Source organism: Lissotriton vulgaris, chromosome 12, assembly GCF_964263255.1.
Source record: "Lissotriton vulgaris chromosome 12, aLisVul1.2, whole genome shotgun sequence".
In the NCBI taxonomy this organism is placed as follows: domain Eukaryota; kingdom Metazoa; phylum Chordata; class Amphibia; order Caudata; family Salamandridae; genus Lissotriton; species Lissotriton vulgaris.
The window spans coordinates 140,401,059-140,427,642 of record NC_141700.1 but is presented as its reverse complement, the minus strand read 5'-3'; the positions used below and the strand labels follow the sequence as shown (position 1 = coordinate 140,427,642).

At 45.9% G+C, this 26,584-nt stretch overlaps 1 protein-coding gene across 1 annotated transcript in view; it reads right to left on the bottom strand.

Moving 5' to 3' along the window:
• LOC147673685 (uncharacterized) overlaps positions 1–20,578 on the bottom strand; it is a 42,265-nt gene extending 21,687 nt beyond the window's left edge. The window contains exons 1-3 of the mRNA XM_086945521.1: positions 20,524–20,578; positions 19,664–19,831; positions 13,911–14,063 (exon numbers count right to left, since the gene is read on the bottom strand). Of these exons, the coding sequence (XP_086801647.1) occupies positions 13,911–14,063; positions 19,664–19,831; positions 20,524–20,578 (376 nt within the window). The remainder of the gene's footprint in view (positions 1–13,910; positions 14,064–19,663; positions 19,832–20,523) is intronic.
• Positions 20,579–26,584: the final 6,006 nt, after the last annotated feature.

The window sequence follows — 26,584 nt, the reverse complement described above, 5'->3', positions numbered from 1 at the left end:
TTATGTTGAATAATTATTACTATTTATATAAATTTCCCATGGGGAACGGTCTTTCATTCATCAAATTGATTACATGTTAATTAGTCCCAGACTGCTACTCGAGGACAGATTATTTAATTCCAATATTGGGAATTTAACAAACTGAGTAGTATAACTTTAGCAGACCTATGATCAAGTCCTTGTGTGAGAGATAGCGATTCAAAAAGATCTGTTAGGCATAGTGAATATGGTTGTGAACTACAGTAAATTTCTCTACGGGGAAGCATCTGTTTGTTTGTTTAATTAGCCGTGCTCAACAATGACCTATTTCCTAAACAATAGTCATTTAAAACCCAGACAGACCAAAATCACAGACCTTGAATGCGGAACTAAAATTATATTTGTCCATATTCAAGTCACCCATGCAAACAGGCCGCTCGCTTGAAAACTAACTTGGAGCCAGGCTATGTCGTTGTTTAGGCCACCTATATTTGTTTTCAAAAGATACTCCCAACATTGTTCCCTGTTAAAAAGTTTCTGAGTAATATTGTGGTTTAGTCTCAGATCTATATTTTCTAATACTACCCATTCTAGGTCCTTATCTGAAAGTTTTTGTTCTATATAGTATGTAGTCATACATGTAATACTTTTCTTACATCTGATATTTACCTATTTTGATGCATATCTTCCGTGTGGTCATGTCTATATACCTTAGTGTACAGGGCATGTTTATCATATAGATAACATTTTCACTAATGCAGTTTGCGTGGTGCTTCGCCACTCACGGATACTGCGTTCCGATGTCTCTGTCCTTCTATACCTTGGAAAATGGACAAATTGAACAATGTCCACACTGGAAATGTCCCTGCACTGTGGGTAGGTCCCATAACGTGTTTTGTCCAGGTGTTGTTAATGCTGGTGGCCTATTACATGAGTGGGCAAGCATCTCTCTCAAGTTGGTACTCCTTTTGAAAGAGAAGAGAGGGACTGGCCAGTTATTCCCTGGTTTTTGTCAAATGTTTCAGTATTTTGTGACAATTCTCTTAACTAAATTAAAAATAGTAGTACATGTAGTTACACATGTAAGTATACAGGAAAACCTCATGTTAGTATAAAAGTCAGATTTATGGTTAGTCTGAGTGAGTTAGGGCAAGTGTTAGGGCTAGAGTGACTGTTCATTTTAGGGCAAGAAAAAGGAATAGAGTACCGGTTTTACGAAGGTTATGATGTATGGCTAGGGTAAAGGTTTGGGTTTTTTAACCCAAAAGAGAGTGGCATGGTACAGATGACGGCCATTGAGCCCCTGAAAGTACCACTGCTCCTTTCTGGTAATAAAATCACGCATAGAAGGCACAGCCCGGGGTGAGTGCCTTATACCGATCGGTGTATCTACAAGTTATTACGCTGCGCAGAAACTCCCAACAGAGCTCCTGCCAAGGGGCAACATTTGCATCTGGAGAAACAATGGGCCCTGTAAATGTGCCGCAAAGGGGTTTCAGAACAAAAATCTGATTACGAACCTGGCTCCTCACTTCGCTACTGAGGGGCCCTGCGCTGCAGGAAACCAGAGGAGCCGGTTACATGCATGATGTATCTTTCATTGAGAATTCACCACACGGCAATGAAGGTAAGACTGCTCCTCATGCAGGCACCTGATCCCATTGGAGACGCGCGGGTCTTAGCAACAGGGGTGAGGGGTCTACATGTGCCATTGTGCAGTCAAGGCATAAACTATGCATACCCAGTTTGGCCCTGATCCCGTATGGCCGAGATACCCGCCACCCCCTCTCAACACAATCAATCCCCAAAAGGAGGGAAACCGGAAACAGTTCTTGAAGTTTTTGGAAGTGGGATGGAGTGACCATCCCGGCCGTATTTATTAAAACAAAATTAAAACATTAAACGTTTCATGTTATGTACAATTTCATTACCATATTTACGATGTTTGGCTAACCTTAACAGATTCTCTAATACAGAGGTTCTCCTAGCCGAACTAGCATCCTACAAGACATTTCTTGACATATTGAAATTGTACAACCTAACGTTTAAGGGCCAACGGCAAGATCATAACCGGTGTCAAGATCCCTAACCAGACTTACCCCTCCCACTTGGGCTGGGCGACAGCACGGAGGCGTACCTCAAGTGCAACTATTACCAATTTCCCTTGACTTGACGGGGGCACCTAAAGACTCGACGCCAGTTAAAGGTCGTTCGAATACTCGTGTGAGGTATCTAGAAGGTACCGTAGACCTTATCCCAACCCCACACTACTTACCGCATCTGCCGTCGCAGATGTCACTGGCCCCGGGAAATTCCCCAGGAGGGGGCTGTAACCCCTCCTACAAAGGAAGGGGCCTTGACCGCCTTTCCTTTACTTCCGGCGACCCATCCTTAGAAGGGACCGCCTCCCCATTGAGGGGCCAATGGCCACCTCTCCCGAGCGCTCCCATCCGTGTTGGGTGACGCCCACTCATAGGGATCTACTAATTAGTGCTCACCGATCATGACCTTACCGCCTACCAAAATAAATACGACAGTGCAAATTAACCTACGAATACATTGGCCACTATGACCGAAAGGGCATGCATTAAAAATTCAACATTACACTGAATATCTTTAATGGAAAACATACTCAAAGCAACCATTCTTTATTAACTCATCAACATGGCACTACAACCTGTATACGAAAACCGAAGCAAAAATTAATCAACTTTATTATACACAACTGGCTGTCTTCAGGGGCTGGTGGGTGGGTCAAAATTGGCTCTTTGTTCTGTCCCGAGCTCACGTGCAGCGAGGAGGTGCAGCTTCAGAGCACAAGAACAAGAGGATGTCTTCTGGTCTTGCGTCCCTTTTTATCCGTCTTCAGGGCGGGCGTATACCCGCCCCTGCCTGCCCCGAGGGCGTGGCTGGCTGCGTCGGTGTCTAGGCCAGCCCACTCTAGGGCGGGAACGAGCGCGCCCCAGCTACGCCGCTTCGGGCATACCAGCTGAGGCGCGCCTCCCGCCCAAAAATGGCTTCCCGGGGGGATCGAGGCACTCGGCCATACGTTCGGGGGGACCGAGTTGGTCGCCCCTTTCCATATGGCCGAGATACCCGCCACCCCCTCTCAACACAATCAATCCCCAAAAGGAGGGAAACCGGAAACAGTTCTTGAAGTTTTTGGAAGTGGGATGGAGTGACCATCCCGGCCGTATTTATTAAAACAAAATTAAAACATTAAACGTTTCATGTTATGTACAATTTCATTACCATATTTACGATGTTTGGCTAACCTTAACAGATTCTCTAATACAGAGGTTCTCCTAGCCGAACTAGCATCCTACAAGACATTTCTTGACATATTGAAATTGTACAACCTAACGTTTAAGGGCCAACGGCAAGATCATAACCGGTGTCAAGATCCCTAACCAGACTTACCCCTCCCACTTGGGCTGGGCGACAGCACGGAGGCGTACCTCAAGTGCAACTATTACCAATTTCCCTTGACTTGACGGGGGCACCTAAAGACTCGACGCCAGTTAAAGGTCGTTCGAATACTCGTGTGAGGTATCTAGAAGGTACCGTAGACCTTATCCCAACCCCACACTACTTACCGCATCTGCCGTCGCAGATGTCACTGGCCCCGGGAAATTCCCCAGGAGGGGGCTGTAACCCCTCCTACAAAGGAAGGGGCCTTGACCGCCTTTCCTTTACTTCCGGCGACCCATCCTTAGAAGGGACCGCCTCCCCATTGAGGGGCCAATGGCCACCTCTCCCGAGCGCTCCCATCCGTGTTGGGTGACGCCCACTCATAGGGATCTACTAATTAGTGCTCACCGATCATGACCTTACCGCCACAGGCCCGGATAGTTGACCGGCTATCCGGGCCCCCCACAAAACTCCTAGCTAAAGGTCATGTTCCAACGTTTTTAACCATGCTAAGAAGTCCCCTATGAGTAACTCATTTCCCACCCGGGACAAATGCACACCATCCCCTAGATACATACTGTCATCATTAATACAACCGTGCGAGATAGAATGCAATGTCCTGGAACGAAACAACCTACTCACTTTGTTATTAAGTTTTCTAACAGAATGGTTCAAAGCCGGGATCGAAACAGCCCCCCGCCACACTTTTCGTGGGATCATATGAGACCACGCAATTATGCACCCCGGAACTTTCCTCGCCAACCAACTTACAGTGGAAAGCATTGCCTCCAGGAGAAGTCGTCTACCGGTGGTGACCAAATCATTGCCCCCTAAATGTACTATGACTATAGACGGCGGTGACCTCGTCCGCCCTAACAAACCCTCAAAGAATGCCTGAAACTGGTCAATACAGAGACCGCCCCTTCCGTAGAAGGACATTCTGTACCCGTATTCCCCAGCTACGTGAATCATGTCACCTGCTTCGAATACGTCAGCGGCACGCCTCACGTATGAGTGGCCCACGACCCACACCTCCTTTCTCACAGCCGGTGATGTCAGACCGCTGGCCTGGTGTTGGGTCGACTGCATAGTCCGCCCCGCCTCGAAGGCTTGCGTAACTGAAAACCAAACAAAAGACAAGAAGCGTGAGTACATTATTACAGCTTCACAACATGTGCAACCGCACATACCTCTTATAACAATTGGAGGACCAACGCCCCACTCGTTTTACTTGTTCCACATTAAGACCCCTGGCTGTAGCTTCAGTGGCAGCCCCTATCCGAAAGGAATGGGTCCCAAACTCACCCGGGTCCAAGCCCGCTGCGGTAATTGACATCGCGAGCACCCGCTGAAACTGAAACTTCGTCAGTGGGGTGGCGTCCGCGTGTCTCAACAATGTCCCCCCCCATGATGCCACCCTTTGTGCTAGGTAATCTTCTAAACACTTCACCGGACACATGGGAGACCCTGAAATCCTGCGAATGACTATGCAGTCACCCACCCCACCTTGATCGGTTTTTGACTTGACAAAGGATACAGTCATCGTCTCACCCCTGATCTGAACGTGTTCCCGGCACAACCCCCCCACCACATCCCGCTTGTTCCTTGCTACCAGCTCACTTATCCTCATTGCCCCGTGAAATGCAAGCGTAAAAGCAGCTCGGAACAAACAGGCCTCGAACTGAGACGAGCATGTGGCGGGGAGTGTGGCCAGCAACTGGGACAACCTATCCAGACCTATCGGGCGCCTCTCATCTACTTTGCGACCCTCAAGGCGTTGCCACCCACGCAGCGCTTTCTGTACCACAAAAGACGCTGTCGGGTCCTGGATATTATGCGCCCTGGCAACAAAGGAAATGGCAGCGCGATGCCTCTGGGCTGTAGCCACCGACTTCCCAGCCTTACGCAAGGACATCAGAAAATGTACTACCCAATCCTCATGCCCCCAAAGCCCCCCTCTCTCAGTCCCCAAAAAGGCTAAATAAGCCCGAAACGCCCCTTCGTATGCCTTCCTCGTCCTTGGTGCTAGACTCTCTCCCACGAGGTAACGAAGTTCGGGGCACCGAGAGACCAGAGAGCTTCGGGAAAGGGTGCTGGCTCTGGGTCCGCTGAGGGAAGGAAACCCAAGAAAGCCTGCATTTGAAAACGAGACAGTGCATCAGCAGCCTGATTCATCACCCCTGGGACATGTTTTGCTCTGAATACCACGTTCAGTTGCATACACAGTAAGACAATTTCTTTAAGCAGCCTTAAAATCATTTTGCAACGTGCTGCCTGACTATTGATGCATTCTACAACGGTCATATTGTCAGACCAAAATATGACAGAGTGATTTTTGAATCCATCGGGCCAGGTTCTGAGGGCCACCAAAATGGGAAAAAGTTCAAGGAAAGCAATATTGCTCGTCAGCCCCTCTTCATGCCACCATGTTGGCCACCTTTGTGCCGACCATTTTGTGCCGAAGATGGCGCCGAAACCCATGCTTCCCGCTGAATCTGTCCATAGACCAAGCTCTTCAGAGGACAAGGCCGGTTTGTTCCAGACGACTCGACCATTGAAATCCGCCAAAAATGCTAACCAAATACGCATGTCTTGGCGGACCTCGGCCGATAATCTCGTGCGATGATGACCCTCTCTTAGGCCAGCCATCGCCTGGGCAATTGAACGGGAGAAGGGGCGGGCCATCGGGATCACCCTTAGGGCAAAATTCAACTTCCCCACCAATTGCTGCAATTGATGCAGCGTAACTTTAGATGCAATAATACACATTTGCAGGGCTGCCCTGAATTTCGACACTTTTGCAGCTGGTAAACGAAAACAACCCTCACTAGAGTCCAACTCGATCCCGAGAAACTCGAGGCAAGTCGTGGGACCCACCGTTTTACCTGGTGCCAATGGCACGCCAAATTGATTCATTAAAACACAAAATTCAGTCAAGGCCCGGGCACATTCATCATCCCCAGCGGCCCCAAGGAACAGAAAGTCATCCAGGTAATGCATCACATTCCGAAAACCCGTTTTCTTCGTGTAAACCCATTGTAGAAAACTACTGAATTTCTCGAAATATGCACAAGATATAGAGCACCCCATCGGCATACACCTGTCCATGTAATACGAACCTTGAAACATGAATCCCAAAAGACGTTGGTCTTCCGGGTATACCGGGAGCAAACGGAACGCTGACTCGATATCTGATTTCGCCATCAGCGTCCCGGGCCCCAGGCGATTCAAAATGGCTACGGCCTCATCGAATGATGCGTACCGCACCGAACATATCTCTGGATCAATTGCGTCGTTCACAGAAAGGCCATGAGGCGCTGATAAATTGTGAATCAATCGAAACTCACCTGGGTCCTTCTTGGGGACCACCCCTAAAGGAGAACAAACAAAATTCTGTACCGGGGGAACACTAAACGGGCCGGCAACCCGACCTCGGGTAACCTCTTTCCGGATCTTATCCTGTACTACAGTCGTATGCTGCAAGACGGAAAGTTGGTTTTTGCACGTCCCGACACCCTGAAAGTCCCCCACCGGGATGCGGAAACCGTATGAAAAACCGTTTCGTAGCACCCCAGCGGAAGTACGATCCGGGTATTCGCTGAGCCAGGGAATCATTGCCAGGGTATCAATCGGGGTTGGTAAAGGCGCCCCTCGGACTATATTAGACCTGTTTGGCGCCTCCTCTACCCCCATTTTCACCCGATTTGGCTCTGCACGAGGACTCAGGATGGGGTGCCCCACAACCACTACATTCGTGTTTGAATTTACAAGATCCCGGGGGCCTAGTACATTTACTTCTGTTAAAATTGAAACAGAAACCCCTCTTCCCTGTAATTCCGGCGGGTCTCGGATAATCGTCTGTACCCGTACCCGACCGAAAGGGCGTCCCCCCATTTTGGCGGGAGGACTCACCAACAGAACTCCCCACCAACGGCACTTTCAACATCCCCGACTCTTTCATTTTATTCCATGTCAAAGAATCGTAACAGTCCCAGGTTAAACTTTTGTTATGCTCCATCGCTTTCCTGAAAAGGTTGTCATAACAGAACCATTGGTTACCTTGGTGCGATGTCGAGTACCCCATAATCCGTGACTGATATACTGGAAATTCAGGGAGCAATTCAGGCCTACGTTCCCCCAAAATTGACGTAAAAATTCCCCAAGCATTACCCCAGTTACCAATATTCTCATTCACTTTAAAGGCGGCCATTTTTGCGCGCCAAACACTTGGGTGCATCAGATCCTTTTGGCCCTTAACAGTTTCCACCTCATAATGATCAACGAGCAAGGAGAAAATGTTTACGTATTCCCCCGCCCAAATCTTTTCCTTTATTGCCAAAGGAACATGTTGCCCCAACTTTTCTCTACGAGAGGGTGTTGACTCATCCCTTGCGATCGGCAATGGCCGCTTACCTGCACCGGACGCTGCCTCCGCCACTCGTGGCTTGTCTATCACCGCATCCGACGCGGGCACCTTGGCTGTATCACGTTTCTCGCGCAACTGTTTAATGAGTGCTTGCGCTTCGGCAGCCGTGGCGCCCTCGCTGCTGTCCCCCAACCACGCCGCTAACTGTGCCGCCAACTCGGGAGGCATATCTTCAGTGGATGTCGGGGTGACTACTACGGGGATCGGATTCCCCTCCTTCGGTACCGGGACCGGTACCGGGGCTGGCGCCTCGAGCGGGGAACAGGGAACCGGGACGTCTCCCCCGACCGGCCCCCTTCTCGGCCTCTTTGGCTTCCCTCCGGCCGGTGGACGCCCCGATCCCTCCTCACCGTCTCGCTCCGCCAACCGTTTCTTAATTTCGGACATGTCCTTCATGAGGGCCCGAACCAACTGGTCGGTCGACATTCTCTTCGCGCCTTTCTTGGGCATCTTTTCAGACGAAGTATCTAGAAGACAAAAAGAGGAATTAAAACGCTCAAAATTGGCTCTTTGTTCTGTCCCGAGCTCACGTGCAGCGAGGAGGTGCAGCTTCAGAGCACAAGAACAAGAGGATGTCTTCTGGTCTTGCGTCCCTTTTTATCCGTCTTCAGGGCGGGCGTATACCCGCCCCTGCCTGCCCCGAGGGCGTGGCTGGCTGCGTCGGTGTCTAGGCCAGCCCACTCTAGGGCGGGAACGAGCACGCCCCAGCTACGCCGCTTCGGGCATACCAGCTGAGGCGCGCCTCCCGCCCAAAAATGGCTTCCCGGGGGGATCGAGGCACTCGGCCATACGTTCGGGGGGACCGAGTTGGTCGCCCCTTTCCAGATTGTGTGCAGGTGCTGTGCAGTGCAACAAGGCGGAAATCAGAGTCTCTGTAGGTATTGGGGGAGATTTACAAGCCCCGTGTACTACTTTTGCGTCGCTGTTGCGTCACTTCTGTGACGCAGCGGCGGCAAAAAGCTAGTGCCATGCTGCGGGGGATTTACAACGTGACGCATGTAGGGAGATGCGTCACGTTCTAAAGCCCTGCGCTACATGAAACCTGCGTCAGGTTTCATGTGGGTGTTTCGGCGCAGGGGGAGGGGGGCGTTCCGGTGCAGGAACACCTCGGAAAAGTGCCTGAGTGAAATCTACAAGATTTCACTCAGTCACTTTTCCGACCCGCTGCGTAAAAATTCTACGCCTGCTTGGAGCAGGCGTAAGGTGTGACGCACCACGTGCAAGATAGTCCGGGTTGACACAGTACTGGAGTTGCGTCGCGCCTGCAACGCAACTCCAGCACTGCGCCAACGTTGCGACGGCAGATGCAACACTCCCCTGCATTTCCTTGCGCCATGATGCGCCGCATTGTAAATATGGCGCATCCATGGTGGCGCAAGGATTGTGATACGTGTCTCAAGTTTCCTGGCGCATCCCTGCTGATTTGAAGGGATGCGCCTGGAATTGTAAATCTGCCACATTGTGTGTTAGATGCAGGCTGTATTATGTGTTGGATGCAGGCTGTATTGTGTGTTGGATGCAGGCTGTATTGTGTGTTGGATGCAGGCTGAAACACATCTACTCCCTGAGGACATTCACCCGCCCAGCCACGCCGGCACCGCCTGTGACACGGGATGACCTCAGAAGCACCTAGGCCTTACCTGCCCCCATCCTATCTGGAAGAGGGTTAGTAGACACCACCCTTGAGACTTGAAAGCTGGGCCCAGACTGGTTTAATAATACCAGAGAGTGCAAATGGAAGTGTGCTGTCAGGGAAAGCCACTGTTAGTGCGGCATGTACAGTGACACCGGGCATAGATGGGTGAGAATCTCACTGCACCCAACTATGGCTGTCTAGTACCACTGAATCAGAGGGCAGTCACTCCTTTTAATGGCACATGGAACCCTTGCTACGTCGCTATCTGCGGCTCAACTCTATTTTGTTCCTTCCATGAATGATGAAGCCTGAAGCCCTGGACACATTTGTTCTCCAAAGTCATCAGCTGGACCAATGCTTTTTGATTGGGTAGAGACAGCTCAGACTCACTCTCATGAATATCTTAAAAGAGCATAAGAGTTCTGGTAAGGGTTCAAAATATACACTGCGGAGCAGGCCCTCCAAAGTAATGCTTGTAGAGGTATGACGTTGTTTGTAAAGGGACTACCACGCCAAGCCCTGCACATGTAGTTAATATAAATGTGTTGTTTTCAAATATTGGCCAGATTTTGAAAATAAAAATTAAAACGCAGGCAACAATGTAGCTTGTTTGAAAAGGACAAAAATATAGCAATGACTTTGGAATTAGGGTGCCTAGACTCTTTGGCAGTGTGTCACCCCATATGATGTGCTTGTTGTCAATGATTTAGCCCATGGAAACACTAACCCCTCTCCCCCTTCGGTTTCTGCCCCACCCTCCAATATGGGATAAGCTGCCTCGACCTCACTCTCATCTGCCAGTGTGAGGCAACAACAGTGATAAAATCACAACCATCATAGCTGGACCAGAAAGAGCCAGTGAGATCACACCACAGAGCCCTCATAATACCCAAGAAGCAGAGGACAGGGAGGCGGGGAGGCTCCCACAGCAGCAAAACAGTGAGAGGGCTGCTCTTAACCTAAATACATCCACACTCTGCAACCCTTTTCAGATACAGCAGCTACAGCTAAAATAAAAAATGCAATAGGTACAAACAACAGAGACAGTGCACCTTGGATGCTCCTAGGCTATTTGGAAATACTTTAAAGTTTACTCTGTAAAGAAAACTAACGTTTTTATGTACAGGTGATTGTTAGATAATCTTGACTCGTCCCAGCCTTTTTTGCACAGTACCACAGGCTGAGTGTCAGCTGCTTGAAGTTGAAAACTGACAGGCAGCATAAGTACATACATCTTTGAGTTAAAATAATTAGCAGCAGGTTGTCTGCTGAAGTTGTTTAATGTTGTCAGTCTGTGTGTGACAGCACTGCTGATGCGGCTGGAAGAAACACTTCAATGACCTTTTAGGGCTCTTTCCCCGTGTGATCTTCCACCGCGGAAGGTAAGCAGGAAGCCTGACTTGTAAATCGGAGTGTGCCTTGTCTCTTCTTTTAACTTTGTCTCCACGGACGATAAAATGTGAAGGAATGTGAATATAATCGAATGCATTTTCTAATGTTAAGTACACACCTCATTTAAAGCGATGTGAAACCCCGGGTCTGCTATGCACTTCAGAAAATAAAGAAAACAATGTATATATATATATATATATATATATATATATATATTTCAGAGCAGAGATCCAGAGAACAGGAAATCAGGCGAGCCCACAAGATACCCCCTTTTGTAAATCGATTTTGGCCACTATAGGTGTGGCAGGGTATACTCAGACATGAGTCCCTTTCTCACTGCTCCATCAGGATTCAAGCAAGCCGGGCCGAAGAGGCTGAAATGCCAGAAACCGGTCCCCGGTAGCTTGTCTCCTTTCTGGTAAAGAATTGGCTTGGTAGTTTAGTCTGCCCTGTTCCCATGATGCACTGGGCCAGGGACAGACTGATTTGCATATAGCCAGGTTCTGAGCTGGGATGGGGCAGTGAGATAAATAACGGTGATGGATCAAGCCCTGATCTTTGGACTGGGTAAGAGTGGTCTGCTCAATTCAGACACTCTGTTCATCACCACCCCCTTTTGTAAATCGATTTTGGCCACTATAGGTGTGGCAGGGTATACTCAGACATGAGTCCCTTTCTCACTGCTCCATCAGGATTCAAGCAAGCCGGGCCGAAGAGGCTGAAATGCCAGAAACCGGTCCCCGGTAGCTTGTCTCCTTTCTGGTAAAGAATTGGCTTGGTAGTTTAGTCTGCCCTGTTCCCATGATGCACTGGGCCAGGGACAGACTGATTTGCATATAGCCAGGTTCTGAGCTGGGATGGGGCAGTGAGATAAATAACGGTGATGGATCAAGCCCTGATCTTTGGACTGGGTAAGAGTGGTCTGCTCAATTCAGACACTCTGTTCATCACCACCCCCTTTTGTAAATCGACAAGATAGATGCAGCAGGTAAGTTTATTCCTGGGAGAAAATATATATATATTTCACAACAAGCAGCCCAGAGATGAAGCCGCACTCTTTAACAGGTAAGTAACACTACTTTATTTCATGCACATGCGGTTTCCCAACTCGTATTCAGTCTCATCAGCCTGACGCGTTTCGAAGCACTTTCAACTTCTTCCTCAGAGGCTGTGTTAGAAACCTGTTTGACCATCCTGCATCTTGCCCCCACGTGTTCTATGGTTTGCTTTGGCTTCGGCTGTGCCAATTTGAATAATTCCATACTAACACTGCACGCTGGTAGATGCAGTCAATTTGGAAATAATTATTACACTCCAGTGGGTTTAGGCTTCTGGCACCCATGTCGAGACACAATTCTTGCCCTCCAGTGGGCTCCGGGATGGTAAAGCGGATGTAAACTAAGCCACCTGCTGCGCCCAAACAAGAATCGGATTGTGCCATTCCTGCGGGTCCTTTAAAAGTTTTGTCGGTGGTGCGTCGCTTTCTATATATATATATATATATACATATATAGATATAGAAGTAGATATATGTGGGTATTTATATGTATGTATGTATACATATGTATACATATATATACATCTTGAGATGTACATATAGATATGAGAGTGTAAAACAATTACATATTTTTCCCATTGTGTTTCATTCTTTTCTATTAGACTATAATAATTATGACATCATTGAATTATAATTATCAAAATCAAAATGAAGAGAGAGGAAAAAGTTGAAGCCAGTTCACTTCCCCTGGGGTTATATGCATATATCCAAGGGAACTAGCTTGATGAGAAAATACCGGAATATGTTGACCACTTTCTAGCCCCCATCGCACAAAGTTTAAACTCCTACATACGCGCTACGGGAGATTTTTTAAGAATCCTTACTGGAATAAGCTGGAGCCCGGATTACATCATGGCTACAATAGATGTGGTCTCGCTCTATACGTCAATTGAGCATAACATAGGGTTGAAGGCATGTGCATATTTTTTACAACAGAGAAACATATCTGAATTGGAGCACCCAAAAATGTTATTGACAATGATAGAACTGTGCTTAACAAGTAACGTCTTCTTCTTTAATCATGACCTATATCGGCAAGAGTGCGTAACTGCCATGGGCATTTCCTTTTCGCCAAACTACGCGAATATCGTGATGGGGTGGTGGGAAAAGGAAAGAGCCTGGAACACACAAAACCAGAATCAGATGAACAGTATAATTTTATGGGTCAGATTTATTGACGACTCGTTTATAATTTGGAACGGTTCTGAGGAAAACTTTTGGGAATATTTTAACATATTGAATGAAAATACCTTAGGCTCAAGGTTCACATGCACTACAAGCAAATGAGGCATTGCTTACCTTGACACCTGGATATATACAGAGGGGGATCAAATTAATTCCGCCTTGTACCGAAAGGAAACGTCAACGAATAGCATATTACATGGTAGAAGTTTTCACCCCAAGTCTCTTTTAGAAAGTATTCCTTACGGAGAATTCACCAGAATGAAACAAAATTGCTCAACAGAAGACGACACAAGACAGAGAATAAAGGAAACATCACTAAGATTAAGATCAAGAGGATACAATGAGACCACATTATGCAAAGGCAGACAAAAACTACAAAAGAAAACAAGAACAGAAACTCTGATCACCAGAAATCCCCCACATATCCACCTCTCATTTTTAACTACTGCTGAGGGCCCATACATTAAAATAGCCTTTTGTGGTAAATTGAGACCCTACGGACAGCTTTTTAAATCACATTCATTTCACCTTCACTGCACACTCACTGCACAAAACCATCTCCGCTGTATCCAGGCGTTGAATCGCACCCAATGTGCACTCAGTACCTTGGGTGGGACCCGATTATGATCCATATCACCAACTAGGTTGGTGAGTGAGGGTCTTTTTAAACAACGAATGTGTTGTCCCGCAAACACACACTAGGAGCTTCTATATGGTAGCTAGTTCCCTTTGATATATGCATCATTGAACTATACCAATCGACTCACTTTGATATATCAGAGAACACAAAAAGTGTGGCTCGTGAAAATCACAAGGTACCTTACCTCCCACTATGAGTGTGACTCCGCTGGAAAAATTCAGCTTGTTCAGTACTGGATAAGCGCAGTAGTACACACCGCTCTCATTCCGCTGCGTACTGTTGATTTCCAGGGTTGCGCGACGGGATTCAGATCTACAGTGATTATGGCTGAGATACCCGCCACCCCCTCTCAACACAATCCCCAAGGATGGGAAACCGGAAACAGTTCTGAAGTTTTTGGAAGACGGGAGGGAGTGACCCTCCCGGCCGTATTTATTAAAATATGAAACAAAATGAAAACATTAAATCAACAGTTTCATATTATGTACAATTTCATTACCACATTGCGATGTTTGGCTAACCTTAACATATCCTCTAATACAAAGGTTCTCCTAGCCGAACTAACATCCTACAAAACATTTACTTGAAATTTTGAAATTGTACATCCTAACGTTTAAGGGCCAACGGCAAGGTCGTAACCGGTGTCAAGATCCCTAACCCAGACATATCCCCCTCCCTTGTGAGGGGCGGCACGGAGGCATACCTCAAGTGCAACTACCAATTTCCCTTGACTTGACGGGGGCCCCAAAAAAACTCGACGCCACTTAAAGGTCGTACGAGGCTCGTGTGAGGTATCTAGAAGGTAGCGTAGACCCCCCCCACACCCCACACAACTTACCACATCTGCCGTCGCAGACGTCCTGGCCCCGGGAAATTCACCAGGAGGGGGCTGTAACCCCTCCTACCCATGAAGGGGCCTTGACCGCCTTCCCTTTCCTTTCGGCGACCCATCCTTAGAAGGGACCGCCTCCCCGTTGAGGGGCCAATGGCCACCTCCCCCGAGCGCCCCCATCCGTAATGGGTAACGCCCACTCATAGGGATCTTCCAATTAGTGCTCACCGATCATGACCTTACCGCCACAGGTCCGGATAGTTGACCGGCTATCCGGACCCCCCACCACACTCCTATCTAAAGGTCATGTTTTAACGTCTTTAGCCAAGCTATGAAGTCTCCTATGAGTAACTCATTCCCCACCCGAGACAAATGAACACCGTCCCCCAAATACATACTGTCATCATTAATACACCCATGCGAAATAGAATGCAGTGCATTGGACCGGAACAACCTACTCACTTTGTTATTAATTTTTCTCACAGAGTGATTTAAATCAGAAACAGAAAAAGCCCCCCGCCACACTTTTCGTGGGATCATATGGGACCACGCAATTGTGCACCCTGGAACTCTCCTCGCTAACCAACTTACAGTGGAAAGCATCGCCTCCAGGAGAAGTCGTCTACCAGTGGTGACCAAATCATTGCCCCCAAGATGTACTATGACTACAGACGGCGGTGACCTCGTCCGCCCTAGCAAACCCTCGAAAAATGTTTGAAACTGGTCAATACAGAGACCGCCCTTTCCGTAGAAGGACACACTGTACCCGTATTCCCCAGCCACGTGCACCATGTCACCTGCCTTGAATACGTCCGCGGCACGCCTCACGTATGAGTGGCCCACGACCCACACCTCCTTTTTCACAGCCGGTGATGTCTGACCGCTGTCCCGGTGTTGGGTCGACTGCATAGTCCGCCCCGCCTCGTAGGCTTGCGTAACTGAAAACCAAACAAAACAAGAAGCGTGAGTACATCATTACAGCTTCACAACATGTGCAAACGCACATACCTTTTATAACAATTGGAGGACCAACGCCCCACACGTTTAACTTGTTCTACATTCAGACCCCTGGCTGTAGCCTCTGTAGCAGCCCCTATCCGAAAGGAATGGGTCCCAAACTCGCCCGGGTTCAAGCCCGCAGCTGTAATCGACATCGCAAGCACCCGCTGAAACTGAAACCTTGTCAGTGGGGTGGCGTCCGCGTGTCTCAACAAGGTCCCCCCCCATGATGCCACCCTTCGTGTTAAATAATCCTCTAAACACTTCACTGGGCACATGGACGACCCGGGAATCCTGCGTATAATTATGCAGTCGCCCATCCCGCTCTGATCAGTCTTGGACCTTACAAACGAGACAGTCATTGTCTCCCCTCTGATTTGAACGTGCTCTGCGCACAGCCCTCCCGTAACATCCTGCTTGTTCCTCGCCACTAATTCGCTTACCCGCATAGCCCCATGAAATGCCAGCGTAAAAGCGGCTCGGAATAACACTGTCTCAAAGTGAGATGAACATGTTGTAGGGAGTCTGGATAATAACTGGGCCAACCTATCCAAACCTATCGGGCGCCTCTCGTCTACTCTGCGACCCTCAAGGCGTTGCCACCCACGTAGCGCTTTTTGCACAACGAAAGACGCTGTCGGGTCCTGGATCCCATGAGCCCTAGCAACAAAGGAAATGGCCGCCCGATGCCTCTGGGCCGTGGCCACCGATTTCCCTGCCAGATGTAAAGACATCAGAAAGTTCACTACCCATTCCTCCTGGCCCCAAAGCTCCTCACTAGCAGTCCCCAAAAAGGCTAAATAGGACCGGAACGCCCCTTCATATGCCTTCCTCGTCCTGGGTGCTAAACTCTCTCCCACGAGGTTACGAAGTATGGGGCACCGAGAGACCAGAGAGCTTCGGGAAAGGGTGCCGGCTCCGGGTCCGCTGTGGGAAGAAAACCCCAGAAGGCCTGCATACGAAAACGAGAAAGGGCATCAGCCGCCTGGTTCATTACCCCCGGGACATGTCTTGCTTTGAATAGCACATTCAATTGCATACACAGTAATACGATTTCTTTAAGCAGTCTCAAAATCCATTTGCATCGTGCTGCCTGGCTATTGATACACTCAACCACGGTCATATTGTCAGACCAAAATACCACAGAGTGATCTCTGAACCCTTCGGGCCACGTTCTCAGGGCCACAAAAATGGGGAAAAGTTCCAGGAAAGCAATGTTACTTGTCAGTCCACTGTCATGCCACCATGCCGGCCATTTTTGTGCAGACCATCGAGTGCCGAAAATGGCACCAAAACCTATGCTCCCTGCCGAATCTGTCCACAGCCCCAGCTCCTCAGAGGACACGGCCGGTTTGTTCCAGACGACTCGACCGTTGAAATCCGCCAGAAATGCCAACCAAATGCGCATATCCTGGCGGACCTCTGCCGAGAGCCTTGTGCGATGATGGCCCTCCTTCAGTCCGACCATGGCTTGAGCGATCGAACGGGAAAAAGGGCGGGCCATTGGTATGACTCTTAGGGCAAAATTCAACTGTCCCACTAACTGCTGTAATTGATGCAGCTTAACCTTAGATTCGCTCATACACATTTGCAGGGATGCCCTGAACTTTAACACTTTATCACCTGGTAAACGGAAACAACCTTCTCCGGAGTCTAACTCGATCCCCAGAAACTCGAGGCAAGTCGAAGGACCCACAGTCTTACCTGGTGCCAGTGGCACGCCGAACTGATTCATTAAAACACAAAATGCGGCCAAAGCCTGCCCACATTCCGGATCCCCGGCTGCCCCCAGGAACAAAAAATCATCTAGATAATGCATCACATGTTGGAAACCCGTCTTCTTTGTGAAGACCCATTGTAGGAAACTACTGAATTTCTCGAAATAGGCACAAGATATAGAGCATCCCATCGGCATACACCTATCCATGTAATATTGACCCTGAAACATGAATCCCAGGAGACGCTGATCGTCTGGATGTACCGGGAGCAACCGGAACGCTGACTCGATATCAGATTTTGCCATCAGCGCACCGGGCCCCAGGCGATTCAAAATGGCTACGGCCTCATCGAAGGATGCGTACCGTACTGAACACATTTCCGGGTCTATCGCTTCGTTTACGGAAAGACCACGTGGGGCTGACAAATTATGTATCAGCCGAAATTCACCCGGGTCCTTCTTGGGAACCACCCCTAAAGGAGAACAAACAAAGTTAGCAACCGGGGGTACACTAAACGGACCGGCGACTCGACCTCGAGTAACCTCCTTCCGGATCTTTTCCTGTACCACGGTCGCATGCTGCAAGACCGATATCTGATTTTTGCATCTTTCCACACCCTGAAAGTCCCCCACTGGGATGCGGAAACCATATGAAAACCCGTTCCGCACCACCCCAGCGGAAGCACGATCCGGGTATTCGCTGAGCCAGGGAATCATTGCCAAGGTATCAATCGGGGTAGGTAAAGGCGCCCCTCGGACTATGTTAGACCTGTTTGGCACCTCCTCTACCCCCGTTATCACCCGTTTTGGCTCTGCACATGGACTCAGGATGGGATGATTGCCCACACCCACTACATTCGTGTCTAAATTTGCACGACCCCTGGGGCCTAGTACATTTGCCCCTGTTAAAGTTCCAACAAACCCTCTTTTTACCTGCATTGCCGGTAGGCCTCGAGTGATTGTCGGTACCCGTACCTGAGCGAAAGGGCGTCCCCGCATACTGACGGGAGGATTCGCCCACGTTGCTCCCTACCAATGGCAATTTCAACATACCAGTATCCTTCATTTTGGACCAGGACACAGAATCATAACAATCCCAAGTTAAGTTTTTATCATGTTCTTTTGCTTTTCTAAAAATATTATCATAGCAGAACCAATGATTACCCTCGTGTGATACAGAGTACCCCATGATTCGTGACTGATAAATCGGCAATTCGGGTAGCAATTCGGGCCTTCGTTCTCCCAAGATCGATGTGAAAACCCCCCATGCCTTGCCCCAATTGCCAATGTTCTCATTTACCTTAAAGGCGGCCATCTTTGCGCGCCAAACACTCGGATGCATGAGGTCCTTCTGACCCTTAACATGCTCCATCTCATAATGATCAGTAAGCAACGAGAAGATGTTTACATACTCCCCTGCCCATATCTTTTCTTTAATAGCTAACGGGACATGCTGGCCCAACTTCTCCCTTCGAGAGGGTGCCGACTCCTCCCTCGCAATCGGCAATGGCCGCTTACCTGCACCGGACGCTGTCTCTGCGACTAAAACCGTCCCCCGTGGCTTCTCTGCGGCCGCAGCCGGCGTGGATACCGTCGCTGCTTCCCGAGTTTCACGCAGTTGCTTCATCAACACCTGCGCATCGACAGCCGTGGTGCCCTCGCTACCTTTACCCAACCACGCTGCTAATTGTGCCGCCAGCTCGGGCGGCATATCTTCCCCGGACACGGGGGTGACCACAACGGGAATCGGATTCCCTTCCTCCGGCACGGGAGTGGGTGCTTCAAGCGGGACACTGGGACTCGGGATGTCTCCCCCAGCTGCTCCCCTCCTGGGCCTCTTGCCTTTTCCTTCCGGGGCTGTTCCCGCCAAAGGACGTTTCGGCCCCCCTTCCTCGTCTTTATCCATTCGCCTCTTTAGGTCGGTCACCTCTTTCATGAGAACACGCAGCATCTGGTCGGTAGTCATTCGCTTTCCCACCTTCCTCGGCATTCCCCAACAGAATATCTGAAAAACAAACAAGAACGATTACAACGCTCAAAATTGGCTCTTCGTTCCGTCTCGAGCTCACGTGCAGCAAGGAGGTGGAGCTTCAGAGCACAGGAACAAGAGGATGCCTTCTGGTCTTGCTTCTCCTTTTATCCGTCTTCAGGGCGGGCGTAAACCCGCCCCTGCCTGCCCCAAGGGCGTGGCCAGCCGCGTTTAGTGTCTAGGCCAACCCACTCGAGGGCGGGAAAAGGCGCGCCCCGGCTACGCCGCTTCGGGCATACCAGCCGAGACTCGCCTCCCGCCCAAGATGGCTTCCCGGGGGGATCGTGGTACTCTGCCATACGTTCGGGGGGACCGATTGGTCGCCCCTTTCCAATCTTCCTTCAATCTTGTTATCCTGACAGGTCTCAATAAATGTGACAGTCTCCTCTGCTCCCCTCCAGAACCAGAGGACTCTGTGTCCTCCGTCCCGGTTATCTGCAGTTAAAAAGCAGGAGATCTTGGCGGTATCATTGACGGTAATGAACTGGTACCGCTCCATCTGGTACAGGCACAAAAGGACTCCCAACACTGTGAAAAGAAAACAGAACATATAATCTTAATATTGTGCCCTCAATACCCTTCCCACAAATGGGCAGTCCATTCATTCCATAGGTCCAAACTTATCCATGGCTTTCATTAAAGGGATAAACTGCACAGATTTCCACTGCTGTGAAATTATGCACCACAATTCCAAATTACAAGATTGTGTTGGTGCTGATGCAATTTTGCATTGACATTGGCAGCAAAACCTGCGACCAAAAACTGGAAGTTTCATTTTTTTGTTCTGGTTGGTGTCAAGCAGCGCAAAAGGTAATGCAAATTTGTACAGCTGCATTTTTTGTAATCTGGAAATGTTAATGAGATATATGTAATTCGACTCAGTATCTCTGTAGCTAGAATTAAAAATGTTCTAAACCATTGTGGCGTATCTCTTTCCCCAATCCCTATTGTACACAGTTCATTTCATTACATGAAACAGACGGATACACAGCATTTAACGTTTTTATAAATAACCATAAACATATTGAAGCACACTTTTCAATCATACCTCTTCATCTAACAGGTATGAAAAAATAAAAGATTAACAGTTATTTGAAAACAAATATAAAAACAGAAAACTGTAAGTTTGAATATGTATAAACAAAACAGCGTTAGGTTTCAATTCCCATCCATGCTACAGTTCCATCTATTGTCCTGGTATTGGTGAATGTAAAGTTTACCATTTGAAAGGAAGATGCAATATCTGAACCCCTTCTCAGCTGGTCTTGTGTCCATTCTGCTCCTTGTACAGCTGCTCTCAGGTCGCACCCACCACTTGTGAAGCATCAGTCGCAAATAAGGATGAAAACCCTCTGCACGAGATAAAAAGTAGAGAACCACAGGGGCAGGAAATACATTACTGCCATCAAGAACCTCCGAGTACTTAAACGCATGCCTGGAAAAATTCTCTGGGGCGAAACATGTATCGCAGTTTGTACTCTGTAAGACTTATATAGGTTACCAGTAAAAACTAACAAAATGAAAATTGAACCCATGTATCAGTTCCAATTGTATTCTTTATCTTCTAGATCAGACGGCCATGACAGTAAATGTTTCTAAAATATGCATTTTTTGTAAAGCAAAAAAAATCCGTGTGTGATGTGCATCACTCATGTATGGTGAATAACAATGCACATGTGGTATCTAAAGAAATAAGGAGTCTTATTTAATTCACCCTTCTGCGAGCAATGTGGAAAATCTCATGCTTATTAACGGATTAAAAATGAAGTTCAACATCTTCCATATATGCATTCATATTAGATCAAAATCCATATACAGTTTCTTTCTGAGTTATTCCTATTTACCACACTTTTTTTTTCTTACAGAATAAAAGACCAGCTTAAATTGATTATCATGTGATTTACTTTATATTCTTTGTTTTAAATATGTATATGTATATATATTACCTACTGGCGGTCGCCAGTAGGTATATATAGTTAGGATTTTTTCTCTATGGGATTTTTGAAAATTCTATGTCTAATAACTTTGGCGTTTGTGGACGGAATTGGCTAAAATTTTCAGGAAAAAAGCACATTTTGTTTCTGAGCAGCCCCGGAAAAGTTGGGGGGGGTTCGTCAAGGGGGGCCCGAGAAAAAAGGGGGGTCCCAAAACGCGTTTTTCCCATGTTAATTTCCATAGGGCGGTTGGCCTCACTTTTAGCTCGAACGGCTGAATGGATTTGCACGAAACTTGGCAAAATTGTAGGGACTGTTAGCCCGATGTGCCTTTGCTAGGTCTCAATATATGTGCTCCAGTGGATTTTGATAAATTAACGTTCAAAAAAATATATATATCTGTGACAGCTCTCCGGGTAGCGCTCCGGTTCGCGTACTTGACGCGTAACGGAACTTCGCGAAGCGAAGCTGATTGGCTCTCCGGTGTCTGTCAACATTCTAAACAGTCCAGAGCGGCCACCATCTTGTCTCTCGGTAGGATCGAGAGACAAGAGGAGGCCAAAACGAAGGGGAAATGACCATAAGGGGGCATAGTAGATCCTCCCTGACCCCCTAGGTTTGATGTGGAGGCTTTAAAAGGGCCCCGCGGGGCAAAAAAAAAATATTTCGTTTTTTGCGTGGGGTGCGCCCGGTACACGCACCGGAAAGCGGTCCGGGGAGCGTACTATGAGGAAACAAGAATGATAGACTTTTTTAATATTGTATGTTTATTGATAATATAGTTGGAGAAAGGAAGTAACTATGAGCAAAATTACTGTGTAACATAAAAAAGTTGCACAGTATACTATAAGTCTGACTTTACATTATAATCAATTTGGTACTAGTTTATGAATTACATATAAAAATGATTAAAGACTCGCACAATTTTTGATTATTAAATATAAATTAATTTTTCTGATTCTTTTTCAAAATTTAATAGACTGTCTAACATTTGACTGTCCGAAATGTCCTCTTGTTGAGTGAACATAACTTCCCACATTATATCGTCCTCATAATGAAGTAACAAATCCACAGATTCTACACATTGTAGAAGTTCTTGGTCTCGTGATTCGTCCATGAATTCCAAGTCAATGCGTTCAATGATTTCCTCATTTCAAAGGAAACATTCTGTTCTCCTTCCATTTTTGTGCTGAAATTTGCATAAAAAATAAATATATCAGTAGAGATAGGGCAATGTTGGGTTTAAGTTCAGACAGGTACTTCTGAGTTTATAACAGAGAAGTTATCTATGGGCACTGTATGGTTTCAGGCGTGAAGTAGTACTATTAAAAAGTGCCTGCGAAAAAGCCTAAGTAAATTCATAATTATAACACAGAAACGTAAATCAATCCATAATTATAATAAACAAGTCTTTCTCAATGTCTAACTCTTACAGAGGGATAGTATATAACTATCTGAAAATGTTTTCCAAATTAATTTAAATTGCATAACATAGTTCTCCGGTCAAATTTATAAAATAACATCTTACCTTTTAAAAACAAGTTTAAGTTGTCAGTGAAAATGCTCTTGCAATGTACTTCAGGAAGTAGTAGTCAAAATGGCTGTGTTTTTCTCTCTTTCTTTATATATATTCAGGTACATAATCAATCAAATGTCAGGTAAAAAAAGTAGAAAATGAAAGTAACATTTTAATTGGTTGTCAATTCCAACACTTCAGATGTGTTTTGTGAAGTAATTTACCTCAGGGAATTTAGAGAGGTCTACATGCATAGTATTATTTATACGAACATATGGCCAGTATGTCATTTTAATGTTCCAACGATGTAGGCCTGATGGAACTAAATTGACAACTTTAATTAATAATTTTGTGGCTTCGCAGTTGTCAATATCAGGAAGGACTTTTGTAACTAGAGCAATTATATATCATGACGGTCCATCAACAACTTCAGGACATTACACTGCTTATTTAAAATCTGGAAACGGCTGGTCATTCTGCAATGATTCTGTTTTAACTTTCAAAAACAGATTGTCTTTCCACCTTCAAAATTCTTACCTGGTGTTTTTACAACCAAAATTTTAGGGATGGAATCTTGGGATTTGTTCTGAGGAATTTTAAGAGGTTATAATGGCTCCTACTCTATATGGCCTTGTGGATAATTGTAGTACAGAGCGAAAACTGTTTGTGTTAATAAGCTAATTCAAGCAGTAGATCAAAACAAGGAGTAGAGGAAATGTAAGTCTGCAATGCTGTCCACATTATTTATAGAAACTTATGGGTGAAATGTCATTTTACAATTTCAACTACATAAACTGGATAAAAATAAGTTGTCAAGCCTAATTAAAAATGTTTTGGCTACATAGTCATCGATTTCAGGAAGAACATTTGTAACTGCAGCTATTATATGTTATGATGGTCCTTTGACAACATCAGGATATTACACAGCTTATTTGAAATATAAAAAAAGGCTAGTCTTTCGTCAATGATTACCATTTTAGTATGAAGCAATGTTGCCTTTTGACTTGTTTTCAGAAGTGAGAATTTAGGGTAGGTAACTGGATTATAATGATTGTAGGGGTTGCTGTAATTTAGTGTGCTGTTTTAAATTGCTTTGTATGTCTCATTTTTCTTTAAACAATGGAGCTTATCTTTCAGAAAGTGTCGGGCAGAAAATAGTAACAGCACAACAGAGTATAAGCTGTTCATAGGACATCCTTTGACGTCATAGAAAGTAAGTTACTTTTGAGGAGTTCTGATTTCAGATTGATTATATTTTATTGGTTTTTTAAACACAATCATTTTGATTGTGTTTTTTTTCCCCGCTGTTATATGATGAATACCTTTAACTCACTGTTTTCAGTGAAATTTGATATATTCTGAGAACAGCATAAATAAACCATTAAATATGTTTTATTAATTTTGTACTTTGAATTGTGATTTTTAATATGTATTCATCTTGTCTCATGCTCACTCATCTTTTACTACCTTCTATTAATTTAAATTTTTTTGTTCTTTCTTACACAGATTAAAAGTATAAAAATAACAAGTGACTAAATTAACGACAATTATAAGGTAAGTGTTTAGTACTGTTTACGTTACATCTCTATCACATTTAACTTTTATTAGTTCCACTGCTTCATTTCTTTAACCCTCAGTTTTTTGCCTTTGCTACTTCCCTTATTTCTTTTTCTATTACTTACTTATACTACTCTTTCCACTCCTTTTCTCAGTTCCTCTTTCAACAGTATCTGTGTGTTACTCCCTCTATTTGTCTTTCTTTTAACATTACTCTCTGTTTACTTACTCTTCTTTTTAAAAAAAAAAAAATTTTTAGTTCGCTTCCGGGTCGCGTACCGGCGCACGAACCGGGAAGCGAATCAAAAGAAATAGAGGTTGCCAGAATGCTAAACATTCTAGCAATTTCTTATAAAGGGGAGGTAGTTCTGAAAATAACTTTTTTTTATTATTTTTTTTATATTATATTTTTTTATTATTTTTCTGAACATTTTTATAGTTTTTTTGTATTTTTTGAAAGGTTTTATATTTTTTTTGTTTTTTTTCAGGGGGAAGAACGAAAAACAGGCATTAGAAACAGCTCAACAGGAGCAAAAAAAAAAAAATCACTTTCTGGGGCGTTTTGAGCACTTGTGATTTTCATATGCTCTGTTCATTAATGTTACGCTCATCTCGCCGTAACAAAGCAAACCCCCACAATAAATGCACACCAGCTTGATATGTTGAAAATTAGTTTGAATAGTGGGGACCGTCTCCCTCGCCTCTGGTCCTGAAAGACTTTCATGGGTGGAGGTGGTGGCCACAAGAGTTGGTGGATTTTCACGTAGGTTACGCACCTCCGCCATACTATAATTTATTGGATGCCACCTTTGCATGTGGCGATGCATAGTATAGTTACCAAAGCTATACTTTTTATCCGTGCCTCGAGACAGAGGTTCTTTACATATCAGGCATGTAACATAACGTGCATTCACCTTTTTTTGGCCTGCAGGAAATGAAAAAAACTGCCAAATAAAATTGTCCTTGCGGTGTGATTTCCGGGGCTCTTCAGGGAAAAATTCTATTTGATGTACATCTTGTTCTTCTTCTTCTTCCTCTTCTTCAGGGTTGGGAATAAACTGGGGAGGTGGTCCATCCTTCCTAGGAGGTTGTGGTGGTGGTGGGGGTCCACCAGCTGCAGCTACAATTGAAGCCATCTTCCAATAATGAAAATAGTTCTTCCTCTCACAAAGTTGAAAGTCAGAGTGAGAAAAATAGGAGGGGGCTTTCATCATTTTGGGAAAAAAAATGTTCTAAACCAATGAAAAGTGTTATTTTTAGGTCACATGACCTAGGTTTACATCATTCAGAAACCAAAAGTGAAATCAACCAATAAAAAGTGTTATTTTCAAGTCACATGACCTGTTACGCTTACGTTACGCGTCCCGCTACGCGCCCCGGATCGCTTCCGGGTAGCTGCGCTTCGCGCCTCGGTTCGCGTTCCAGAACGCTTCCGGGTGCGCTAACGCGGCGCGTCATAAGACGCATTACGCGGTAACGCGATACGTCGCGCTTACGCGACGCGTCACGATGTCGTTTTCTAACGCGGTGGTTGCGCTAATGGAACGTTTACCGGTTCGCGGACCGGGTCGCGGAACCATATTAAGCTAACAAATAAATATAAAAATAATATTACAAAAATATAAAATATATTTTTGAATTAGAATAAGAATACATTTTACAGCTTTTGATGTTTGCTATTAAAAAACCATTGAAAATCACTGAAAAAACCATAGGTTATAGACCATATATAGTTAGGAATTAGCATTTACAAAACCTTGAAAATTCACTGAAAAAACCATAGGTTATAGACCATATATAGTTAGGGATTAGCATTCACAAAACCTTATTTTACTCGCACAAAACCAATGAAATTCCATATATAGTTAGTTGCACTAACTATATATTTCGCGCACCCGCAATCCACTGCTGATGATGTCACATATTACATCATTCATGACATGGTCAGTGACATCACTGATGACATCACTGATGACATCATCCAGTGACTGTGTGTTTCTGTAAAGTTTAAATATGTTTTACATATTGAAGAATGAGTGGATGTATAAGTGTCTGGATGAAGGATTTAGTAGGTGCGTGACTGACTGTATGAGTGAGTGAATAAATGTGTCGTACTAAATGCATGGGTTAGTGGCTAAACTGTCTGAATGTGTGCATCAGTATGTCTGTTGTGGTGTAAACTGCTGCATGTGTTGATCATTAGCTATACGAGAGGCTATATGTGTTATTGATTGGTTGCTCAAGTATTTGTATGGGAGATTGAGTGTGTGTGGT